The sequence below is a fragment of the Rhamphochromis longiceps genome, linkage group LG8 (genome assembly GCF_057381845.1).
Source record: "Rhamphochromis longiceps isolate RC_006_pf linkage group LG8, R_longiceps_female_GT1.1, whole genome shotgun sequence".
Taxonomy (NCBI): Eukaryota; Metazoa; Chordata; class Actinopteri; order Cichliformes; family Cichlidae; genus Rhamphochromis; species Rhamphochromis longiceps.
Genome location: NC_140564.1, coordinates 31,405,667 through 31,429,531, shown reverse-complemented (window position 1 = coordinate 31,429,531; position 23,865 = coordinate 31,405,667). Strand labels below are relative to the sequence as shown.

At 40.7% G+C, this 23,865-nt stretch overlaps 1 protein-coding gene across 1 annotated transcript in view; it reads left to right on the top strand.

Annotated features, from left to right (window-relative positions):
- The window catches only part of LOC146664052 (uncharacterized), an 87,737-nt gene that overhangs the window by 52,024 nt on the left and 11,848 nt on the right, over positions 1–23,865 (top strand). The window contains exons 11-12 of the mRNA XM_085417062.1: positions 9,965–10,008; positions 21,648–21,841. Of these exons, the coding sequence (XP_085273188.1) occupies positions 9,965–10,008; positions 21,648–21,841 (238 nt within the window). The remainder of the gene's footprint in view (positions 1–9,964; positions 10,009–21,647; positions 21,842–23,865) is intronic.

The following is a 23,865-nucleotide window of genomic DNA, read 5'->3' as shown; positions in this document are numbered from 1 at the left end:
AAATATAGAAGCTTTTACCTCCTCCTGCAGCAGGCTGTTGTTTTGATGCAGGGTGCTTGCTTTCTGCAGGCAAAGGTTAGCTCTGCTCCCCCGGAGCTCCTACCATTCCTCTTCCTCCTGATCGAGCTGCAGGCGCCCGAGGGACACCACTCACATCTCAGCTCACCAAAATGTCCACCCTGATGTCAAAAGACAGATGCTGGTCATGAGAGAGGAACAGTCTTTTTTTATTTGTGTCCATCTTTGTTCATGCTTGGTATAAGAAGAGAAACAACCACAGCAAAAGTAAGAGTTTTATTGTAAAATTTTAAATTTAACAGAGAGCATGAGGTAGAGAAGGGCAGGAGGACACAGCGCATTAAGTATTTAAAACAACAAACACAACCGTTTCATCCAATATTTTCTTACCTGTCTTTCTGGCGACGAATGCAAGCTGTCTAACAAACCTGTCCATCAGAACCTAAGTTTGTATACCTGACTGTTGCGATGTGAAGCACGGTGGTGCTAATCTGTTGTGCCAGATGCTCCAGTCTTCTCAAACTCAGTAATAATCTAAAACACAAATAGATTAGGGCTGTGACCACTGCCTAAAAAATCTAGTCCTAGGGTACGTTCAACCCAGCAAATCAGCCATCCATTCATGCATTCATCCATTGATTATCTTTGGTTTATGTGAAGTCACAGTGGCAGCACACTAAGCAGATATTCCAGTCGTCCTTCTGCCCAGCAGCACTTCCAGTTCTCAGGGCCTCCTTCCAGTTGAGCGTCCAGGAGATTTTTGAACCAGCTCATCTGTATCCCTCTGAATCTCTGAGCTCCTTATCCTAACTGTGAGCTCAGCCATTCTTTACAGGAAGCTCATTTTTCCTGTTTATTTACAATCTGGGCAGCATGGCGTCTGACCTACACAACAAGAAAATCCTGGGTTCGAATCCACCATGGATTCGTCCAGGAGTTTGTCTGGAGTCTGTGCAAGTTTTCATGTTCTCTCCATGTTTGGGTGGGTTCTCTCCGAGTACTCTGGCTTTCTCCCGTAATCCAAAGACATGCAGATAGTGGGGTTAGGTTAACTGGTGATTTTAAATTCTCATAGGTGTCTATCTGGGTGCAAGTGATTGTCTGTCTGTCTTTGTTGACTCTGCGACAGGAAAGCAACCAGTCCAGGTCATACCACCTCTCACCCTATGGGAGCTATAATAAGCCCCGCCCCCCACGACCCTCAATTGGATAAGCAGAAGAAAACAGATGGATATTTGCACATCGTCTAATGTTACCGAACCAATGGCAGCTCTTTTTTTTTTATCAGGTGCAATTCTTGGGTTTACTTTCTATGCTGGCAAGCATTTGTCTCCATACCAGAGATTTTGCACCCATTTGTCGGGGTTTCTGTAATCCCCATGAATGGGGATCATCCCAATCTGACTCCACATCCCTCTTCCCAGGCATGGGACCCACTCTCTCACCCATTCTGCTTCCATATCTTGACTATTGTACAGTCTTTTGTAAAACCTCACTCCAACAGTGGACGCCCTCAATCCCAACTGTTTTGGCTGCTTAGTTACCTGAATCAGGCTGCAATCACCACAATAAATCTAGCAGATCGGGCCGTATGTAAGCCAGATGACAACCTGTAAAAAGGTAATTACTGACCCAGTATTCTGCCTGCTAGCCCGCTCTGTGCCCTTGACTGAGTAAGGCCAGGGATGGATTTAGGTTGAATGATAAAGAGGCAAAAAAAATACTCACATTGAAGTTCGGTTGCATGAAAACTGTCTTACTGTAAATTGTAACATATGGTTATATTTGTGCTTAGTTTCCTTATGCTAATGTCGGCGTCATCTTCCCCTTTGTTTCCCTGTTCCCTGTTTGAAGTGCGTACTTCAGTTGACAAATCTGTCTTTAGGAAGCGCTTAATTAATTTGTCTTTTAAGCAAAGGTTTTAGTCAGATCCTCAGTTTTCTGTGTCACCTCCTTTTTCTTTTCTACTTTCACTTGGCCTAAAAACAGTACGGTTTATGTTTGTCTTTTTTAGGCCTTCGGAGATCACTTGTAGTTGTCACTTGCCTCCTGATGTGGCACTTTTGGGGTTACTGCAAAGGTTATGTTTGGTTGCTTTAAATATTTTATGTTAGCTGAGGTTAGTTTTCCTGAAAGCAGGGACGTTTGGCAGTTAACTGTGACAATGACTTCGAAATGCTGAACCAGCATCAGGAATAACATTACGACCACTGACAGGTGAAGTGAGGAACACTGGATCCAAGGAAGGTATAGCAGTGAACGAGTGTTGCAGGTGCATAAATGTTAAAAATGAGCCCATTTAGCTCATTGGTAGGTGGTTGCTAGGCAACACGATGATGGCTTAATATCTGATATATATATATATATAAGAACGTACCTGATTTGCAGGGATTGTTTATACATTCACTGACCTCATTATTGGAACTTTGGCCATGATAAAGTTTGAGTAACTCTTATTATTTATATATCAGAGAAAGTCTGTTCTGTGGGGTTCTTGATGTTCATGGATAGACATAAAAGAAGTATTTCTATCCATCCATCAGTTTCCTGCTATTTTGCTAACCGGTCTAAGCTGATGCTCTTCTGGGACACTGAAGCCAAGACATAATCTTCCGAGGCATACCGTCGGCATACCCTGGGTCTCCTCCATTTAGGACAGGGGTGGGGGAACTCCAGGCCTCAAGGGCCGGTGTTCTGCAGGTTTTAGATGTGTCCTTGATCCAACACAGCTGATTTAAATGGCTAAATGACCTCCTCAACATGTCTTGAAGCCCTCCAGAGGCCTGGTAATGAATTAATCATTTGATTGAGGTGTTCTCACCTAGGGTTATATCTAAAACCTGCAGCACACCGGCCCTTGAGGCCGAGAGTTCCCCCCACTCCTGATCTAGGACCGGCACCTTATCTGGGAGGCATGCAGGAGGCGTCACGTTCAGATGTTGAACCATCTCCATTGGCTGTTTTTGAAGAGGAAAGGTAGCACTACTACTACTTGAGTGCCCAGCTCCTCAGTATCAATGAATCACAAGCTTAACATGGTGGAGGGCGTACACAAGTGTTCCCAGGATTCAAGGGAACACTTGTGAACAAGGATTCAAGAAGCCTGGTGCATACCAAGACACCGGGAGCCAGGCTCGTTGGAGCGCATGGTGGCCGAGCCTTAACTGATTTTCCTGTGGGCGCAGCACCTGTAGGAGGAGCTGAGGAGGTCTGGTGCTTTGTGGATTGAGCAGCTTTCAAAGGCAGAGGTCGTGATGCTCGAATCCCCTGTTATTAATGCTGATTTCAAGGACGCGGAGCCAAATAATTATTTTTCTTAAAAATCCTGAACTCCTCACTGTTTTGTGCACCTGTTCCTCTTTTCTCTCACCTTACCACTACTGCATACTAATTGCCAGACCAAACATATTTTTAAAAAGGTGTCTTTGTGTATGACCTCGCCTGCTAGCGTGTACGCATGGAAGAGGCAGTAGGAAGACTGTGATTTGCTGGTGATGACTGAGAGAAGGAGGGAGGGAGGTACGCATTGATGAAGCAAGAGCGAGGGAGAGGCAGAGAGAGAGAGAGAGAGAGCACTGTCCCTATCAGTGTCTTTTTCGCTCTGCGATTCAGGCAGCCAGCCTTCCTCTCCTCCTCCTCCTCCACCTCCTCCAGCGGCAGTGGCAGCAGCGGCAGCAGCAGCGGGGAGAAGGGAAGAAGGAAAGCATTGGATGAAAAGGACTAAAATTGGGACTCAACAAAGAAAGATAAGGAAGGCATGAAAGACATCAGCAGCAGGAGAGCTGCGTTTTTTTCCACTCAGACACCCACACCCGCCGAATGTGCGGTGGGAAGAGGCTAAAACCAGCGCGAAGAGAGTGTGAAAGAAAATACTGACTGAGAGAAGTGGATCGCAGACGGCAGAGTTGGAGGGGAGGGGGGGATGAAGGAGTAAAGGATGACAGCGGACCTCTACTCATGGACAGAGCAGGAGGAAGAAGTGAGAGAAAACCTGAGAGTCGGCACTGTGACTGTTGAACCGACGGTATCCATTTTACAGCGGGAGCAACAGGACCGTGCCGTCTTCTCCCCGCTGCGTTTCTGCCCCTCGATTCTGAATTCTGAATTTTATTCTGTTTGTATCGCTTCTCCGGACTTGTGACGAAATCGAGGGCTCTCTTTGGAATCCCTGTTCTGAAGTCCGAGGGCGGCCGTCCCCCCCTCTCCCTCCCTCGCATCCCTCTCTGTCTCCCTCTGTTGTAGTGTGTTTGCGTTCCCGTGAGCAGAAAGAGCTCCTCGTGTGTTTTCTACCTCCACATTTTCCACATTTTGCGCCCATCTGTTTCACGCTGGCTGTCCGTTCTCACCTCTGCCATCTGTGAGAGTGTCAGCTTTGGTTTCTTTTGTGTGTGTGGTTTTTTTTGTTTTGTTTTTTGAGTGCATGTTTAAGGATTCATGCCTGTAACCTGCTGCCACTGTCTTGTTTGCTGCAGAGAGAGGCACTTTATGTCCTTGGTGCAGCTTTCCCTTCAATCTTTAAAAGACAATCCAGGTAAAAGTTGTGACTGCTTCTCACCTGCATCAGGGAGCCTGGTTTCCTCCTCACAGGATATATAATACATGGCTGTCTTATCAATAATTCAGCATCAGGTGGGCCTGGCGAGTGTTGATCAAGACATCCAGGGATGAGACCGTTGGGGCTGAGAGCACGGTCTGCCGATGCTGTTGACTCACTTGACAGCAGCTTGATGATGTGTTGCCTCCCTCCGCGGCCTCTGCTGATCGCCGGCTGCTATCTGTAATAGCTGAATTCGCTCCCAGCTGTCTGTTGGCACTCGCGGCGTCTACTGGACTCCATCCAGCACCTCATTTCACACTCGGATCAACTTTTTTACTCTTTTTATTTTTTAAGAAGCGTGGTTTCTGCAAGACTTAAAAATAAGAATTGAATCATCTGGGTTGGTTTCCACTGAGCTTCAGACACTTCTGTGTAATCCGTCACCATGATTGGTGTCAACAGCTTGCACTCGGCGGGGCGCCTGCGCTCACGCTCTCTTTGCACCGTGCGATACGGCAGGGACTTCCGGATGATGGACCCGTTCCGGTATCCCAGAACCCCGCGCTCGCGTTCACTCAAACCCCTGGTATTCCCAGACCTGTTGGGCAAAGCTCAGGACGGACAGAACCACCCACAGGCCAGGAAGAGGAGGAAGGTACTTAAAACCATGCTGTTCATTTAAAATGATGTATTCTGCAGCACAAAAGAGATGAATCATTTTTCCATTTCATGCTCATGTCACAAGTGCTCAGTGCCATTCAAAGCCACACATCTGTTTACAGCCTAAACCTGCACTGTACAGCAAATATCGGTAATAACTTTATTTGTCTTTCAAACATAGCAGATTTGAGAAAACACATTAAGGATGTGAACATAGAGTACATGCACACACATGTTTAAGCAGAAGAAATGGTCTGAAAGTGGGAGTCGTTACAGTTAACCTATAAAATACATTTTAAGCAGTTGTTTGAAATCTGATTAATTCTGCAGCTGCAAAAGCTCGATTTAAAGTAAGAAAGTGAAACATTTAAAGGGCCCCAATCAGCTGTTAGAGAGGTCGCTGGAATAAGGTCTCAGCAGGTATATTATATAAACAAGAGCTTGGCTATGTAGGGCTTCGTATGTAATTATACTTGATGGTCCAAGACCTCAATCCTAACCGTCAGTTCAGACAATTCGAATATATAACTTTTGTTCTATTAAACTGTTCTCAGAAAGAAATTATTTACTCTATCTGGGGTTAATAACAATCTAAAATGAAGTCTAATTTTCTCAGAAAGTCGATGACAGGAAGCTCAATCAGGGCCGATAGACGAACACTGGCTAGTTTATAGCAGCCTTGCTGATTATACATTTCGAGCACAGCAGCTTATTTAACTGTACCCAGATTGTTTGGAACTCACAGAAATCCTGAACTTTTGATGACAGTTTTGCACCTTGATGTCCAAAATTGGGCACGTGGGTACCCAGGAATGTATGTCTTTATTTATTATTTCAAGTATTTTTTTCTGTTTTTCTCATGATATATGAGCTGGATGAAAAAATCCAGTTTATGAAAGCTGATAAAAGCCTAGCTAATTGTATATCTGACGGGGTAAAACTTCGCTATAGCCTCTAAGATACTCCCATTGCACCCTTGACTGGCGTACTTACTTGTACCCTTGTGGTTTGTACCTTAATGGATGGATTAAAGGATGGACTGCATTTGGCCCAGGGATTCCTATTATTTTTTTTAGATATATTTTTGTTCTTATTCATTCATAAACTTTTAGTTGCATACGACTTTTTTTAGTCGTACAGACAGCTCAAACTGTACTAGAAGTTATCCAAATAGATATCAAGGATTTTATGCCTATTTCTATACGTCGCCTCCTGATATTACACCTTTAAATCTAAAGCAAAGTGTTCAAATATGTACTTGAAATGGTAAGAAATATGTGTGTGTCCTTTTTTTGCCCTGAGAAGGTCTGGCAATTACCTACAGAGTGTGTATATTTATGCAGATTGCACCTGTAGGGACAGAAACGGCCTTTTATTGTACCCCTATATCTGAGAGAGCGTGTGTTTACTGTTTGATTTACCACCTGTGCTGCTTGTATACATGTGGAGTGCAGAGCGGTTGATGAAGGCGGCTGGATTTCTGCCAGACCCGACAGCACGTATAGCATGGCTCAGTACAGGGCGCCGCTTAACGCCATCACTCAAGGCTAATGGCTCTCATCTGTTGCCACTTGGTGACGTTGATGGAGCAAGTAGGTGAAGGTGACGAGCATCCATCTTTGTCTGAGTAAGCCTTCAGACTCAATGACTCTCAACACCGTCGATCCCTCAGGATTTACAATCAGGGGAAATACAAATAAAACATATTCTTCAGAAATAACTCACCAAATAGACTCAGCTGTGACACAGTTTCTGCACATGCAGCATGCAAATCAGAGCTATGCTGAAGTGGAGGCAAATGTAGAATATTACGCATACTTGAAGCTCCAGGCTATTTTTGAAATTTCTTCAGATTTACTCACTAAAAGTTCCACAAGCGTGACCCTAAATGAGAAATCTTGGGATATTATAATGAAAAATACTTTAAAATCTCCTTTTCACCATACTACACTTATTCAGAACCAAATGAGAGGGTAGATAACAGCCTTATATGTTACTGAATAAGATTTAAAAGCTCATCAGAAGTGAAATATTGATATGAAATACCTCTGATCCAGATCTTTGAGAAAAACAGAATCATTTTACTTTTTAATAAGAAAGTCCAAACCTGGCTCTATTACTGGCTAAGGACAAAACCAACAAAACTCTTTGTTGAGTGATTGAAACCTCTAATTTTTAGTATTTTGTAACCTTGGGAATGACACATGCATGTCCTTTTGTTGTCAGCATTTTGAATCTTTTGAAAACAAGCAGTTTTCCTCAGTTGTACACGTAAACTTCTGCAGTCACATCACTGCACTTTTACTGCTTACAAATTCACTGTTAATATTTGATGTTGGTCGGATTTTTGCTACCGTAGCAGTTTGTCTCCTACTCGGGCATCCCAGGAAGATCTTCCCTGTCTGTCGTGATTATTAAAATGCATGAGCGCAGTTAAGTTTGAAACATAACTCGAGAGTTTTACAGCAGCAGGAGCAAAACAGACCTAAATCTGTAACGGTCTCCTCTGGGTGGTCATCAATATTCATGGCACTCTGGAAGTATTTGTGATTAGGCCCAGTTTCAAAGCTGCGAATGAATCTGATTAGATCACTGAATCAAACACCATCATTAAGTCGGTTTAGGTTGAAAGTCTAAAACGTGAGTGACAACCAGCGGCTTAATATGTGTAATGAAACTGGTTTTAGTTTGAGGTTTCTTAAGAAGACGCGTGGTATTGATCCACGAGGAATTCAGAGATGAACTGCCCGTAAGTGTCCTCTCCATCACCTCAGCCGGCACATCTGTCTTTCAGCTGCACTCACTGCCTTAAACTCTACAGCCCGATGGCCTCCTGCTGCCTCCTCTGACCCCGCTCCTCTGCAGCAGCCCGGCTGTGAAACTAAGCTGCTATGTGTCACATTCAGCTGGCCGAGGCCGATGTCATTGAGGTGTGTGGGGAGCTGAAGGAGAAGTGTCTAATGGTCCTGACTGTCACTACAGATTTTGAGGAAACTAAAGCCAAATGTGCCGACTCTCAGATCAGAGAAGCAGCAGCTGACCGCATCCCTCATTAAAACCCATCTTTGCCTCTGTTTTTTGTTTTCATCTTGTGCTGATCATGATGATAATATAAGTAAAAGACTGTGTTTGCTGTGAGAGGAAGTAATGACCTAAAAATGATAACTGGTGCAAAGGATGTGGAGAATCAGCAAGCAAACGGATACAAAACACTTCTCTGGATTTTTTTTCTCTACAATTTTTGCTTTGATTTATCACATTTATCAGGAAGGAAAAGGACCTAAATCCAGGAAATGTAAAATCCTAAACCCAAAAATGTAATCAGGAAGAAACAGAAGTTTTCAGGTAAACAGTTAGCAGGGGCGTCAAAGGTCTGACAAATTTGAGAAAACCTAGAAGCCTTTTTTGAGTAACACCAAGCTTTAATAACATTTCTCTATTTTAACGCGTACTCGCATACATTCACTAGATACCTAAAATGGATTAAATAAGACATGTTAAAATTCCTGCCCTTATTTTAGGAGCCCATTAAAATAAGAAAGTAAGCTAATGAAAGTCTTCCTGAAGGAACTATGAATAAAGACTGGGGAAGAAAATGGGAAGAGCTACACAGTTTGTGTATTTACACTGACTAATTGAAAAAAGGAGCGACAATAAAAGATAAAAGCAGAGACGGGAAGTAAAACTGATAACAGGGTAGAGGGAGCAGAATGAAAAATAAACATAACCACATTTCAAACCCATGACACATCCCCAGTGCAAATCAGAGGTGTGAGTCCCTGCTAGGGTACTGTTTGTCTGTGATTTTAGCTCATTGTTAGATGGTTGCTAGGCACCTTCATTATGGATAATGATGTATCATGATGAACACTTAGTGGATATAAATTAGTTAAATTGATGCCATGCTTATATAAGGTGTTACAGGTGCATAAATCCTACAAATGAGTCATTTTGGCCCATTGATAGTTGGTTACTTGATGTGATGTCATTACAGTTAAAATACCTGTGCTCAACTCCTGTTTGTGTAGAAAGAGTTTGCGTGTCACTTATTATGTGAGTAAATAAAATTATTTAGTCAAGAATTTTGTTTTTTACAACAATAAAAAAATAAGAAAAATTGTAACCAGTAAACATTTGAAATATGTGCTTATAATTTATTTTGGTTTATTGGATTTTATTTGTTCGCATTGCCTATGCTCCTCTTTCCCAACAAGTTTCATTATGTTGAGTTTGGTACAAACTCTTTCCAATAAAAAGAGAAATTCCACTCATCACATTACAAATACTGAAGGCCTGGTTAGTTGCGGTGATCTAATGTCTTTGTTATGCTTTTTGCTCCCAGACTGTAACTTAAATTTCCTCCATGTGGGTCGATGCATATGTCTAAATTATTTATTGGCTGATTGATTTGCCCGTCCATTCATTGAAAGGCCTGGGTGCTTGGCGAATAATGGCTTTGTTACTGATGCAGTGGTGATGGTGGCTGACTGATTGGATGATCGATGGATTGTGTGGCTAAGAAAATGAGTAAAGCTCATGCAAAGGGAAGTTTGAGCAGCATGAAAAGGGATGCCATTTCTCTGACCACAGTTTATTGAATAAAGCCAGCTTGCTTACTGCGCAGTTTTCACAGAAAACCACCACAAACCTGCCTATGTGTTTTACTCGCGCGCTGCATTATCTGATCAATTGTCCACCTGTACACTGCTAATATTTTTCCTAAATGTGATTTTCTTGTTTCCTCTACAGGCTCTCTACAACTCAATCAAGAACCAGAAGCTGCAGTGGACATTGTAAGTCTTTTTAAATTGACCTAATGTAAATATTATTATCTTAAGCTGTTTTTAATTCATTATGGTTTCCCATCTGTGGAGGACCAAATGTACCCAATTTTTAAAAAATAAAGAAATATATAAATTGGTTAATAAATCATTCAGTATTTCAGTATATTTGGAATTGATATGATTAAATTTACTGATGTGCAATTTTTTTATAATTACCTATTTATTTATTGGTTGCCTCAAATGGGGAGCTAAGCTGTCGGTGATGTCTTCTGTGCAGATGTAAATGCATGAAAGAATAATAAAATAATAAATAATATAAAAAAATAATCATTTTTTAAAAACAAATGACCTTATTATTAACTTTATTATTGTGTTGATAAATTGAATAAATTGAACATTAGTTTATTTATTTAAACTATTTTAAAGATATCCTTTTAGCTTATATTTTTAATACAAAAATATAAATCAATATAAATCAATAATAATATTATCATGTATAATTTGTTTTGTTTATTGTTTCTGATACATGTAATGGCCTGTCATTTTTTTAGTAAGTCATTTATCTTTGAGCTAAATACTAATGAATAAATAAAGTAGAGTCTTATTTTTAACTCACATCTTCATTTCTTTTCTTATTTTGTTTACAAATAATCATTTATGTAGTTGTTTATTTTTTTCATATTGGCAGCTTTAGGCCCCCATACTGGGCCTCCATACAAGGCCTCAAAACAAAAAAGAAACAAAGGAAATTCATAGATAAATCAATTTGGAGAAAATAATGGAAAGACAGAAAATAATTACGTTTAGAAAGTTACAAAAATATTTGTATTAATAAAATTGAAATGATAAAAACAAATGTGGAAAAAATCTAATTTAAAACACAAAATTAATATGAATTTATTCCATGTTTTTAAAATGAATTAACAACTTCTTTTGTTTTTTATTTTTATTCTTTATTTATTGGCTTTTCCAATTTCGATTTTGGTAGTTTGAGTCTTCCATACATTCTGTGCTTTTTATTCTCACACACAGACTGGAGGGCAGGAAACAATACGGGATATTGATCAGCTTGTTTGCATCCTCAGTGATGACGCTAGTGTTGTTTGGCATGTGAAGGAAACATTAGTGTGTCAAGGGTTGCTATTCTGGATCACAGCTCCACGGCGCCTCAGAGATGCCAATTAAGTCGCCAGCTTTCCAAGCTTTGTTGCCATAGTTACGGCACCATGGATACGACTCCATAGCTACCACGATGCTCTTTCCTCCCTGCATTCTCTCGGCAGCAAACACACACAGTGACAGGCAGATAAAATGCACACATTAGTGTATGTATAGGCAGAAATCACATGTATGCTTGTGAACATGTTGCATTTTGGATGCATGAAAAGCAAAAGAAAAAAAATTCAAAAGAGAACGAGAACAAGGCAGCTCCATTTCAACGTCTCTTTACCTGCATCCTGTACAAAGGTGTGACCACAGCCTCCCACTACCTTTCCAAAAATAGCAGCTGCAGCGCTCCCGAAGCAGCTGAACAAAAGTGGTCAGAGGAGCAGATTGCGGAGGAGATCCGCAGAGAGGCAGGCAATCCAGTTCAAACATCTCCGCTGACATATAGACAGCTATTTAAACACTGCCACCGCACAGGAGGCCTCGCTGGGATAGAAGAGATGTCATTTTTAGACACGTAAACACCACAGAGCGAAGGAGAATCCACCTCCAAACAAAACCGGTTACAGATGAAGAGATTCAGCCCACAGAAGTCTGTTGTTCATTTTTAATGCTTTAGCCGGCAGAGATCTTTGCAATGGAATCTGCTTTGGAACTCTGACACTTATGGACAAGATTCATCCGCCTTAATATTCAGGAATCTTTCTCGGAGCCTGGCTCATTGATTGGTAACCTTCAAACTGCGGTTAAACTTAAAATTAACCAAATTTTTATTTATTTTACAGCTCTGAATCCATGTCATTGTAAGCTGGTGTGTCTGCATTGCTCTGCGGTCACAAATGCAACTGAGTTGTTCATGTTGAACTTGGGTCTAATAGATATTTAACAACTCTTCCTCAAAGGCAGGAAGAGGAGAAGCCTTCACAACAGACCGAGATTGTCAGCGCTATAAAAATGAAGAAAAAGCCACATGTCTGCACAGGAATACTAGCTGTTGCATTAGCATAATCAGCAAGCTGGATAGAATCACATTTACTTTCACTGAGCATTACCCTCATTCTAATCAGTATACTCTGTTTACATCACATATTAGGGCCAAACAGATGTGTTGCAGATGTTAAGGTCCGTGTGGCTGTGTGCTTATTTACATTTCTGGGAACTCAAGCATTATACTTAAGGTGAGCTGAAGTCGCTGCAGTCTTGTCCTAAATGATAAAAGTGTCGCTGCTCAAAAATAAAAGAAAAATTGCCTCTTTAACCCTTGAATGCAAACAGAAGAAAGCGAAGCAAGAAACTTAATATTCATGGATCTTTTCTAAATGTTTGCAGCAATCTCCCTCTGCACCATCTGTGAATCTCTGTGCTCCTGCACAGACCTATCAATACATACAGAAGTTTACATCCACTCATAATGGACATGAATGCTGTTGCTAAGGGACATTTAGCCACATGTTACTGGGCCTCCACGTATATATTTGAGCCTGTGTAGATTAGACAAAATCAAAAATGAATTCAAACTCATGCACCCAGTTCTTGTTTTTTTAAACTCTGCCATACAAGCACTCCAAGAAATCATTAAAAGCCCAAAACTACCATGACATTCATAATCATGGACTTGTGACCACAACTGCATAAGACGGGCATGAAATGACCTTTTCATATAAACATGGTCAGCATTTTTTAAACCAGGTGTGACAAGGAGCAACATCAAAAGCATGTTTTACTTGCTAATTCTTAAAAATAGTGACTAATATCATAAACTCATCAGGAAAGTGTTTCCTGAGGTCACTGATTGACAAAGCTGAGAGCCCCCTGCTGGCCATTAGAAAGAATGCAGGCTTAAAGCACACCATCACTAGCTTCACAATCAGACCATCTTTTGTGGAGAGTTTGTCGCTGGACCCGCAACAACACAAATAAAAATAACATAAATAACATCAAAGTTTCCCAACCTGCCATCCCTGGAAAGATTTGGAATTTCTGTTAACACATTTTTAGGATAAAACTAGCTCATGAGCCATGGGTGTGTCCGAATTAGGATTATATCCGATTATCTCTGTGCTTTTGATAAATGGACTGGTTCTTATATAGTGCTTTTCTACCTGTAAATATGCCTCATTTATATAAACACATTTCCCATTCTTTTTCTACCTAAGTGCTTTCTAACATTCACTCTCGGATGGATGCATCAGAGAGCAACTTGGGTTTAGTATCTTGCCCAAGGATACTTTGGCACGCAGACCGGAGCAGCCAGGTATCGAACCACCAACCTTCCGATAAGCAGATGACCTCCTGAGCTACAGTGACACCTTTTAAAGCTGCTTACTGAGCTCACAGCGTAATGATCGAGCCCTGGGGGCAGAACCTTGTTCCTGTTTGTTCTTATACAGGCTGGTTTGTGTGTTTGCAGTTCTTTTCTATATTTAGCTTGTTCCAGTATCGATTTACTAATTTACTCCCTTATTTTAAAATAAAACCCTTCTCTGCGCGTGATATTCACACTCTAAAACAAACCACTCGCTGCGATTATGTGAAATCTAGTGTCCCATCACAGGTGTGTGTTTGTGCTCTATTCTGTTTTTCTTTTCTTTTGCAATGGATGTTATTTCACACCCCCGCAGAGAGAGACGTGCACATGGCCACTCTCAGCGGTGCAGTTGGATGCACCCACATGTTCTTCACTCGCTCGCTCACAGATACAACACAGACGTATACACATGGTTCCTCATTCAGTAGCGGGGGTGGATAGAGAGCAGAGGGAGAGGCGGTGGGCATTGTGCTGTGAAAGGGAGACGCAACAAGTCGGAGATATGGGGGGAAGTGGATCCCTGGATAGAAAAGAATGGCAGGATAGTAGGATATAATGAGCCGGGGGAATGAAGCATGCTGTACATGAAGTGAGGCAGGGAGATGAGACCTTCCTGTTCTATTATTCCTTTTATTCTGTTAATCTCAGCTTTCCTATGTCCTCACTGGCTCTAATCATCGTGTCTTATTATTGTCTGCAGCCGTCACCGCTCACCTGCATACACCTGATGCTGTGATACTGAATGAAATATGTCTGTAATTCCAGGCGTCTTGTTTACTCTAACAGTTTAGGCTCAGAACCTGAGAAAGCCTTTGTCTCCTCCCGCTTTTTCCTTTTATACACTTAAAAAAAAGCTTCTCTTGCATGAAAGTGAAGACTTTTTGGTAGTGGAATAAAACTTTTTAAAGGCCTTGAATTTGAATTGGGGAGTATAATACACTTTTATTAATGCAAAAAGTCGTTTTATCTCCAACTCATTTCATGTATTTGTCCCATCTGGAGTGGGGAATACCTACCACTTAATTTTTTTTATTTAAAAAAAATGTAAACAAGCTGTAAATGCAGACATCCACACACCGGGGGCGCTGCAGGAAGGACTGCATGTGTCTGTCAATGTCTGTCTGTCAAAGTAGAAAAGAATGAAGAGGCTACAAAAACTCATTTATGGTCAGTCCCATCTTTTCAAAATAAGACTTTGTCTGAGGGTATTGCACAGGTAATTTAAAGCCTGTGTGAATGAGGAAATGCTTTGCCGCCTATAAGAGTGTTTTTTATGAATTATTGTCCTTTTTCACTTGACTGTGTTTGGAGTGTTTTGGTACAGTGACTCATAGTCAGTGAAACACAGCAGATCTCTTTCCTTTTCCTTCCTTCCCTTTCTAATTTCATGTCTTCCCTTTACCTCTGACTCCTCCTCCTTTTAGACTTTTTTCCCTTTGTTATAGTTTTTTATTTATTTTCCTTTCTTCAGTTTTCCTGTTCCGTTTCTTGTCATCTCTTCATCTCTGCCTTTTGTTCTTTCCCTTTGTTTTTGTTTCTGTCTTCATTCATTCATCTTTCATGTTGCCCTTCTTTTGTCCTTCCTTTGCTGACCTCTGTTGTATTTTCCTTCTTAAATACAGTACTGCTGTATTTCCTTTTTTTCTTACCCTCTCTGTTCCTCACCTCCTCTCCTGGACTTCTTTTTCCTTCACTGTTATTACTATATTTGCTTTGTTTCCTTAAATTTTCCATTCTTCGCCAGAATTCCTCTTCTTGTCATCTTTTTACCTTCTGTTGTGTTTCTTTCCTTTCATCTCTGCCCTCAGCCCTATCCTTTGTCTCCCGTTTTCCCTTTCATCTTTTCCTCTCCTCTCTTCTTTCTCACCTTCTTTCTCACTCATGTTAAATGTTCTGCCATCTGAGAACGATCAGCTTTGTCTTTTCTCCCCCCTCCGTCTCTGTCACTCCTCTATCTTTCTCCTCCACTCATCCACCCCCCTCCACCTCTCTCTCTCCATCTTTCCACTTTGTCTCTGTGTGGAGACGGATTCAGGCAGGCCAGCAGTTACCAGGCAACAGGCTACATGCTCATTGGCTCCGTCTCTGCTTCTCTTTCTCTCTCCGGCTCCTGCATGGGGTTAACTGCTGTTATGTACTGTTGGTTACTCATAGCGTGGTCTCGGGGGGGTTCGGCACACAGCCATTTTCTATTTTCAGGCTGAACTTTTGCATGGGTGCCGCCTGGTGAGGTAACAAGTGGAATTGCCATATTACCTTGCTGGGTGGATGCAGAGAGGCTCACTGCTGCAGCCTAAAGCATCTATCATCTCTTTAATGTGACAAATCCACTTAAAACACCAAAAGATGCATGCAGTGCATTGTCAAGGATTATTTAGAAGAGAATGGGATTATCTCTGCTGTAGCAACATGCATTGTTGGGTTTGTTTACAAACTGAATATTTAGAAAATAGTAATTGTCTGTCATGAACAACGATAAACAAAAAAAACAACAACAACAAAAGTGAATATGACCATAAAAAGTTAGTTTTTTTCATACTGGCAAAAAATATTCTAACCTGTCAAATGAGGAATTAAAAATAGGAAAATTCAAAATAAATTGTATTAGAATTAGAAACAAATGACACACAAGACGAGAGGCAAACTGTAGGAATTCTGTTCAAAATAAAATAAAATGTGTATATAAAAATATTTTTAAAAAGAAAATAAAATTATTGTTTTTGTTCAAAAAAGGGTTGAATTACATTTTTTAAGTATTTTATTTGGATAACTTCTAGCCCTTTTTGAATAAATTTTTTTTTTTAAATATAGGAAAGACGATACAGACTATATACTATTTGTTTAACTGGAACATAAGTAAATACAAACATAAATACAGTATGTTTAAAAGAAAAGAGGTATACATGAAAAAAGTAGATTAGAAAATAAAATGAAACAGAAAAATGTCTTAAAGCAGTAAAAGAAAACCAAATAACACATTTTAAAAAAGGTTGGTGGGTAGTAAACAGACCTGATCTTTTTGGGTGAAGAGTTCAGTTGTTAATCAGACTGAGACTCTTTTTTTTCTGGGAAGTTCAGCGCTCAGAAACACATTTCACACGAGGGTAGTTAGAAAGAAATGAAGCTGCAGTCGACGACTCAGCAGCTTCTCAGGTTTCTCATTTACAGAGATGGCTCCTCAAGGCCTGTTCCTAATGAGCGATGTGCACCCTGCACCAAAACTTCAAATCCACCAAAAACACTCCGAGCCCATAAACTCATTTTAATAAAGGGTGGAGTAAGCCTGGTGTATGATACAACACTCTGAGACAACACAGTGCTTCCAGTTTTACAATAAATTTGGTCTACATTTGAGGTGTTTCTAAAGGTTTGGATGAAAATTATTATTAAATAATAATAATTATTAAAACTTCATTAAAGTAACATGAGCAGTTAAATGAAAAGACGGGTTATTTATATGGAAAATGGTTCCAATTTAAATGTGTGCTTGAGATATTATAAGCTGTCCATTTGGGAATGACGGCCATGGGAAAATATTCTGCATAAAAGTGCCGCTAGAAAAGTCGTTGTTACTGATGTAACCCCAGTTCTATGAGTATGTGTATACCCCAATGGGCTTCAGTGAGTTCTGTAGGGCAGCAAGAGGCAAGAGACCCTTTGCTTTCATCCTTGGCAATAATAAACATATAGTAATGTGGACTAGAGAAATATGGACCAAACCTCTAACTGAAAACGATCAAAGTAGTAACAGCAATAGGAGGTCAAACAACAGAATCAATGTCTGACAAACGAGGCTGGTAGCACCAAAACCTGCAGCTCAGGCTGGTTCCTGTAGGAAGTCTCTATAGACTCCAGTGTTAAAGGGCCCAAATTTACAGCAGAAATAAATATGTTTACAAGCCTGGCATTTGTTATAATTGTCATATTTTATTGGAACTTTAATAGGATTTTGTACTTTGTATTATTACAACCGTAACGGACAAGACCGGGGGACGGAAAAAGGGCAAAGTGAGGGGCGGCGGCATGGTGCAGACGACCCACAGCTGCCGTCAGCACAGCCCCTCAATGTTTAATTCATCGAATAATCTGAAACTCTTTAGAAAGAGTTTATTAATGTCATTTTCTCAGAGAAAGTGGTTTGTGAATCCTGAAGAAAAAGTAACACATCATCCAAATATAGATTTATTATTACTTATCTACGTTCTTGCATTTTATGCTAACAGTGAAGCAGAGCCTGGTGCCCCTTTGAAGACAGAAGCTGGAGGATGTTCTGCATCTAGAGACAATATTGTAGTTTCAGTGTTTTTACTACATGAATAGTCTATCAGATTAAGTAATCTAGGTGTACTTGTTGATAAGTGCCTACCTTTTATGAAACCGGTTTGGTCAGGATGTATTATGAGGGGGGTTATGTCTCTAATCTCTTTGAGAGTGCTGTCCAGACTCTTTTAAGGTCAACGTTAATAAAGGGTTTGGGCGACAGCTGGTGGGAAATACAGGGTCTTTGCCTGGTTTTAGCAGGAGACTAGTGTTGGCAGAATTCATATTTGGTGGTAGTCCGCCATGTTCCTTGATTTCCTGCGATGTTCTTCAGAATACTGCTGCCAGAATTGTCCAGAATAGACCTCTGCTAGAAATCCATCTGCACCTGGAGCCTTATTATTGGGCATACTTTTCAGGGCTTCCTGGAGTTCACCTGATGTCAGCAGTGAATCCAATGCTAGCGTTTGATCTGATGATTTCAGAAGCGTTATGTTGTCGAGAAAGTGATCGATTTCGTTTTTAGGTGGCTTTATCTCTGGTGAATATAAAGATTTGTAAATGTCCCTGAAAGTGCTGTTTATTGTTTCAGGGTCACATTGTTACAGTCTGGCTGACTATGTGGAGCGAGAAGGAGGACCTGAGTGCAGACACGCAAAAGGAAACTTTGATTTAACTAAGTACGAGCTGCTTATTTAAGGCTGGTTGAACAATACAAAAATAAAAGGGCAAAGGCGAAACTAAACAATAACCTAGACTGGGTGAACTAAGATTAAACATGGAAAAATAACCTTAAAGTGAACATCTGGCACGGATACATGGGGAAAAACCCAGAAACATGACATGAACATAGCAGACGACCAGACAAGGAATGAATGAAAACACACAGACTAAATACACACAGGAGGTGATCAGGGGAAGTGGAAACACACGGGGAAGCAGACTGACTGGAATGAACATAATGACGCCACAGGGGAAGTGAAACTAAACACAATGAACATGGGACAACCAGCCTCTTCAAAATAAAACAGGAAACATAACGAGATGCAGACATGGCATCGCGAACCTGATGACACATGAAAGGTGAGGGAGACTTAAACACGGGGAATCTAATAAACAATGATCTATAACAGGGCAACCCAGGCAAAATAAAACAAGCTTAAGATAACTAAGACTTAAACATAAACAATGAATATCAAAATATAAGAAAGCTCAAAGCACTGGGTTAAACGACCCAGGACCGTGACACATATACTGTTTTCCCAGACCCAGTTTAAGTCTTTATTCAATCTTTCTTTAGTTTTAACTGGTTAGCTAGAAATTTCATTTAAGTCTAGTGTTGCTTTACATATTTTGCGACAACACGTATGCTTCTTCTAAGGATTTGATGATTTCTTTTCATTCCTGAATATATTTGTTTTCTCTTTTCTTTTTTATGATGTGAATGAAATTATTTTACCTCTCATCACAGCTTCCCCTGCTTCCCAGAGAACAGATGCTCATGATCCAGGCAGTCTAAATATAAAGCCCACTCTTTTTAAAAATATTTAATAAAACCTTCATCTTTAAATCTCTAGTTTTTACTTGGTGACCTCTTTATTTATTTGAATTAAAAAAAAAACACAGGAGCATGATCTCTGACAGCTATAGGGTTTATCTCAGTGCCTGAAGTGTCACTCAGCAGTGAGCTGCTGACTAGGAAATAATCAAGACGAGAGTAGAAAGTATATTCCTTACGGTGAAGGATGAAGGAAACACCATGCATCTCAAAGTCCGAAATCGCACACGTACTGTTTAATTATATTTGTGGATTGCCAACAGAGCTGTTCCTGCATTTCTTCATTTAGTCCAAAATTGAGGTCGGCCCTGAGAACAAATGAGCAACCTTGGTATTCAGAGAGTGCACTAAAAAAAGCGTGGAAGAACGAGGGGTCATGAACATTTGGGCCATATACACTGACAGAACAAAACTTTTTGCTACCTATAAATGATGTAACTATTAGAAATCTACCCTGTGATTGTAAAATTAGCATTTTTATGTATTAAAATTGCTCCTCCCCTTTGCCTGGGGTTATAGCAGGCTGAGAGCACATGAGAAAACTCAGGTGTTTTAAGTTCATCTGTAGCTGTGACAGGTCTATGAGTCTCTTGTAATAAAATAATATCTGCCTGAGGTCACATGGAGCCAGCACCATGCACATTCCATGTGATAAACCTTAGTGTGCCCATAGTTGTGTGTGTGTGTGTAGCTAATGTTGAGCGCTGTGTGTGAATGAGAAAAAACACACTTCCATTGGGTGTAAGAAAGTGTGTGGTGAGAGTTTCCATTAAAGTGCAAATACATAGATCCGAGTGGTGCTTGGTGTTGTGTGATCACGTGTGCACATTAACTTATATGAGCGATATTATTATATGTGCACACCTGTGTGTGTGTGTGTGTGTGTGTGTGAGTCCTTTATGTCTGTGTGCACTGTGAGGCTGTAGTGCGTATCTGCGTGATCGTGCAGATGAAATAATGATTGTGTAATGACAGAAGGTGCAGAAGCAGTAAAAAAGAAAGAAAACTAATTGGAAAGGGGTTGTGGGTGAGAGGGAGTGCAAAGATAACAAACAGCCCACGATCTTAGAGGAAAGTTGTGTGTGACTTAGTAGGAAAACAGCTGATCTGTGCAGCGAGAGGAGGAAGAAAAACATGCAAAGGGACACAAGGGAGGGATGAAAGAGAAAACCCAACATATCTAACAGTTTTATAGCAGTTATCTAACAAGAAATATGGCTGCTGTGTGGCAGAGATCAGTCCAAAAAGTCTGTATTCTCATTTTAATGAGTGCATATGTGTAGTTTTTTTGGTCTGTGACAAAAATACCAGATATTTCTTCCCTCTTTGTTTTACAGTTCATGGATGCAATTTGAAAAGCAAGCTAATTAGCTCCAACTTCAGCTTGGCAGCAGGTAAAATGCTGATGCTGAGACTTGAAGTTGCTGACATCAGTGAGTGACACCACTAGGGTCATCTTTTATATACAGTTTGAAAAAGAAGAAGAAGAATGATACAATTGGAATTTTATTTTTAGTAACAGAAAAATTGTTCTCAGACTTGTATAGCAAGGAAACTTCAGTTTCTTAACGTAATTATTTGTTAAATATTTTGCACTAACATTTATTTTTAACTGATTGAAAAGAAATCTGTTATTTAAGGGTGTTTTCAGCCAAACAATAGGGTGATATGAATAATACTAAACAGCAAAAACTGAATGAAAATCTTTTTTTTTAAGAACAAAGATGCAGTCTTCCAGAGATTAAGTGTAAAAAAATCTTTGATGCTCAATCTTGAATTTGAATGACTTTGCAGCTTGATGAGATTTTTACATTTTAAAAACAGAATAAGGGTTTATGCTTTCTTAGCTTTTTGAGGAGCCTTTAAAGCCTCAGCGTTTTGTAGCATCCTCTGTGTGATGTGTCGGCATCTCTGAGAGCAGCTGTCCCTCTGGGTAAAGATGCCCCTGTTTTTCACCTCAAAGCAGGAGCAAGATAGATGGTGTCACTCTTTTCCTGTGGTATTTTTTGATCAAGGAGAGTGGACTTCTGTTCTGAGGAGAACAGGAGCACAGCGAGAACGCGAGAGGAAAACACACAATTAAAGCTTTGAAGAAAACTTTGTTCGCTCTGGTTTCCCCCAGCGAGATGATGCTTTGTAAATGTCTTGAAGAGCAGAAGCTGTGCCAAGACACCAGCAGCGGACAGCGATATTACTCATGTGTACGTGTGTGAAATCTCCGGACCTCATGTCCTGTGCTGAGTGTGAGGCAAATGGACAGGATGCATGATGATGTGTTTATTCGCGATGCTAATGAGACATGACACATAAGTGTTGATCACCATGGAGTCTGAACTGTTTTTTTTCTCCTCATAGGGATGAGGAAGAGCTGCGGAAGTCGTTTTCAGAGCTCGGGGACAGCCTGTGTGACTCCAACTCCTCCAGATCGATGAAGAGGGTAGGCAGCAGCGGGAAGCCCCTGTCGGATGAGTTGCAGCCCACCGGAATGCTGCTGTACAAGAACGGATTCCTGGTTCGCAAAGTCCACGCCGACTCAGACGGAAAGAGAAGTACGAGTTACAAAGTTCAGATTTAGACAATGCTTTGAAACATTTGGCTGCTGCCCAGAGCATCATAAGTGAAACTGTAGGTCATGTCATGTAGAGCACATCCTGTGTGGAGTGTTTGTACTCCAAAGCGAGATGGTTTTTCTTCAACGGCACAGACTAACACATGCTGAGGATTTGGGATTTTAATGCTTTAATTCCAAGAAAAACAACCAGCATTAAATGTCACATTAATCACTCAAATGTCTTTAAAATAAGCTTTATTATTCAACAACATTTAGGCTGGTATTTGAATTTAAAACAATGAATTGATCTGAGGAAATACAGAAAGCAAAGACCTCCGTTATTCGCTTCATTAATGAGTCACAATCAGATGAAATCATTTGCACATATTATGAATATATATACATAAAAAGTAACCAATATTGACCTCCGTTTAAGTGCGATTTCCCCCCAAAGCATGTACTTTGCTGCTAGTCGTTGGTGCTGGTGCCTTGATGCACCAGGTTCCACATTAGATAGGTTTTCACTCCAAAACCAGTTGGTTAGGTTTAGGCTCTCCCTGTAGGGAAGAGTGTGAACATGAGAATTAGGGTGTGCGTTGTCCAGTGCAAGCGTCCTCCACCTGGACAGACACTAGTCTTTTTGTACCTTACTGAGTTGAATGAGCCTGCTGCTGAAAACACTCAGTTTGATGACAATTTACTGCATACATTAAAACATCTAAGCTTCCTCAAAAAGTAGAGTCTGCTACATTTTCAGTGCAGGGATCTGGCAGGGCTTAGTGGCAGATTTTTGGAGGCATATCTCTTTAATATAGGCTACGTTTCAGGAGGAGGTTGTTATTACTGCACCACTCGAAAACAGTGGAGTTCACCAGTTTCCAGTCTCCTCACCCCTGTTGACACACCCCACAGAGTCTGAGAATTTCTGCGGGTGATGCAGATGTCTGTCAGATCACAGTTGTCAGTGATCCGGCAGGTCATGGCTGTGTCCACCTGCATCCCTATCAACTTCTCTGAATTGTGTTGAAGGCACCTGATATTGGTTAGGTCTAGGCACTAAAACATGTCAACATATCAGCAGTTTGCACCTTTGCCTCGGCAGGAGGCTTTTATGTTTACCTGGGTTTTCTCCTGGATCTCTGCTTACTCCCACCATTTAATAATATGCTAGCGTAATGCCACCTATTTCAACACTGAGCACTCGGTCAGTCACTTTCTGGTTAAATAAAGGTTAAAAATATTTAAAACTAGATAAATAGGTCAAATCAAATATGGGTGGGCCCTCAAAACACAAATCAAATCCATATGAGATGAGATAGGACTGGGGCCTCTCACTACAGTGAAAAACACCAAAAATACAATATAATATATAAATTATACACCAGATTTAGTTGAGGGAAATCACAGATTAGTGATTAGAGTGCATTACTTTCAGCTAAGTGTGGGTAATGTGGGGTGGCTGGAGCTGTGGTTCAATCCCAGGCTGCTCCAGTCTGCGTGCCAAGTATCCTTTGGCACGCAGACTGGATAATAACCCCTGATGGATGCTCTCCGATGCATCCATCAGAGTGTCAATGTGTGTGAATGTTAGATAGAAATCACCAAGTAAGAAAAGGCATGGAAAAACGGGCTTGCATGAATGGGTGTGAATGAGGCGTGTTGCATGAAGCACTTTGTAGCACGCAGTCATAAAGATGTTTATGAGAGTGGCACAAACAAGATTTTCAAATATGTCAGTAATAGACCAGATGAATGTGAGACTGATAACTGTGATGTTCTGGCAGGGAAGTCTGTGTGTTGGATTTAATTATGCGGACAGCCACTACAACACAGATAGCAACAAGTGTGCCCCAGACTGGCAGTTTTCTGTGTTGTGTGTTCACAGTATAAGGGTTAAATGTTAGGTGTGTCAGCTCTCCCCAAAAGTTCCTGTAACTCAAGTCGAGCCCACCTCATGACCTTTAGGCCACAGCTAGCCCAAACAACGAAACAAAATCAAGTGCCATAAGTGGCCCAGATTAT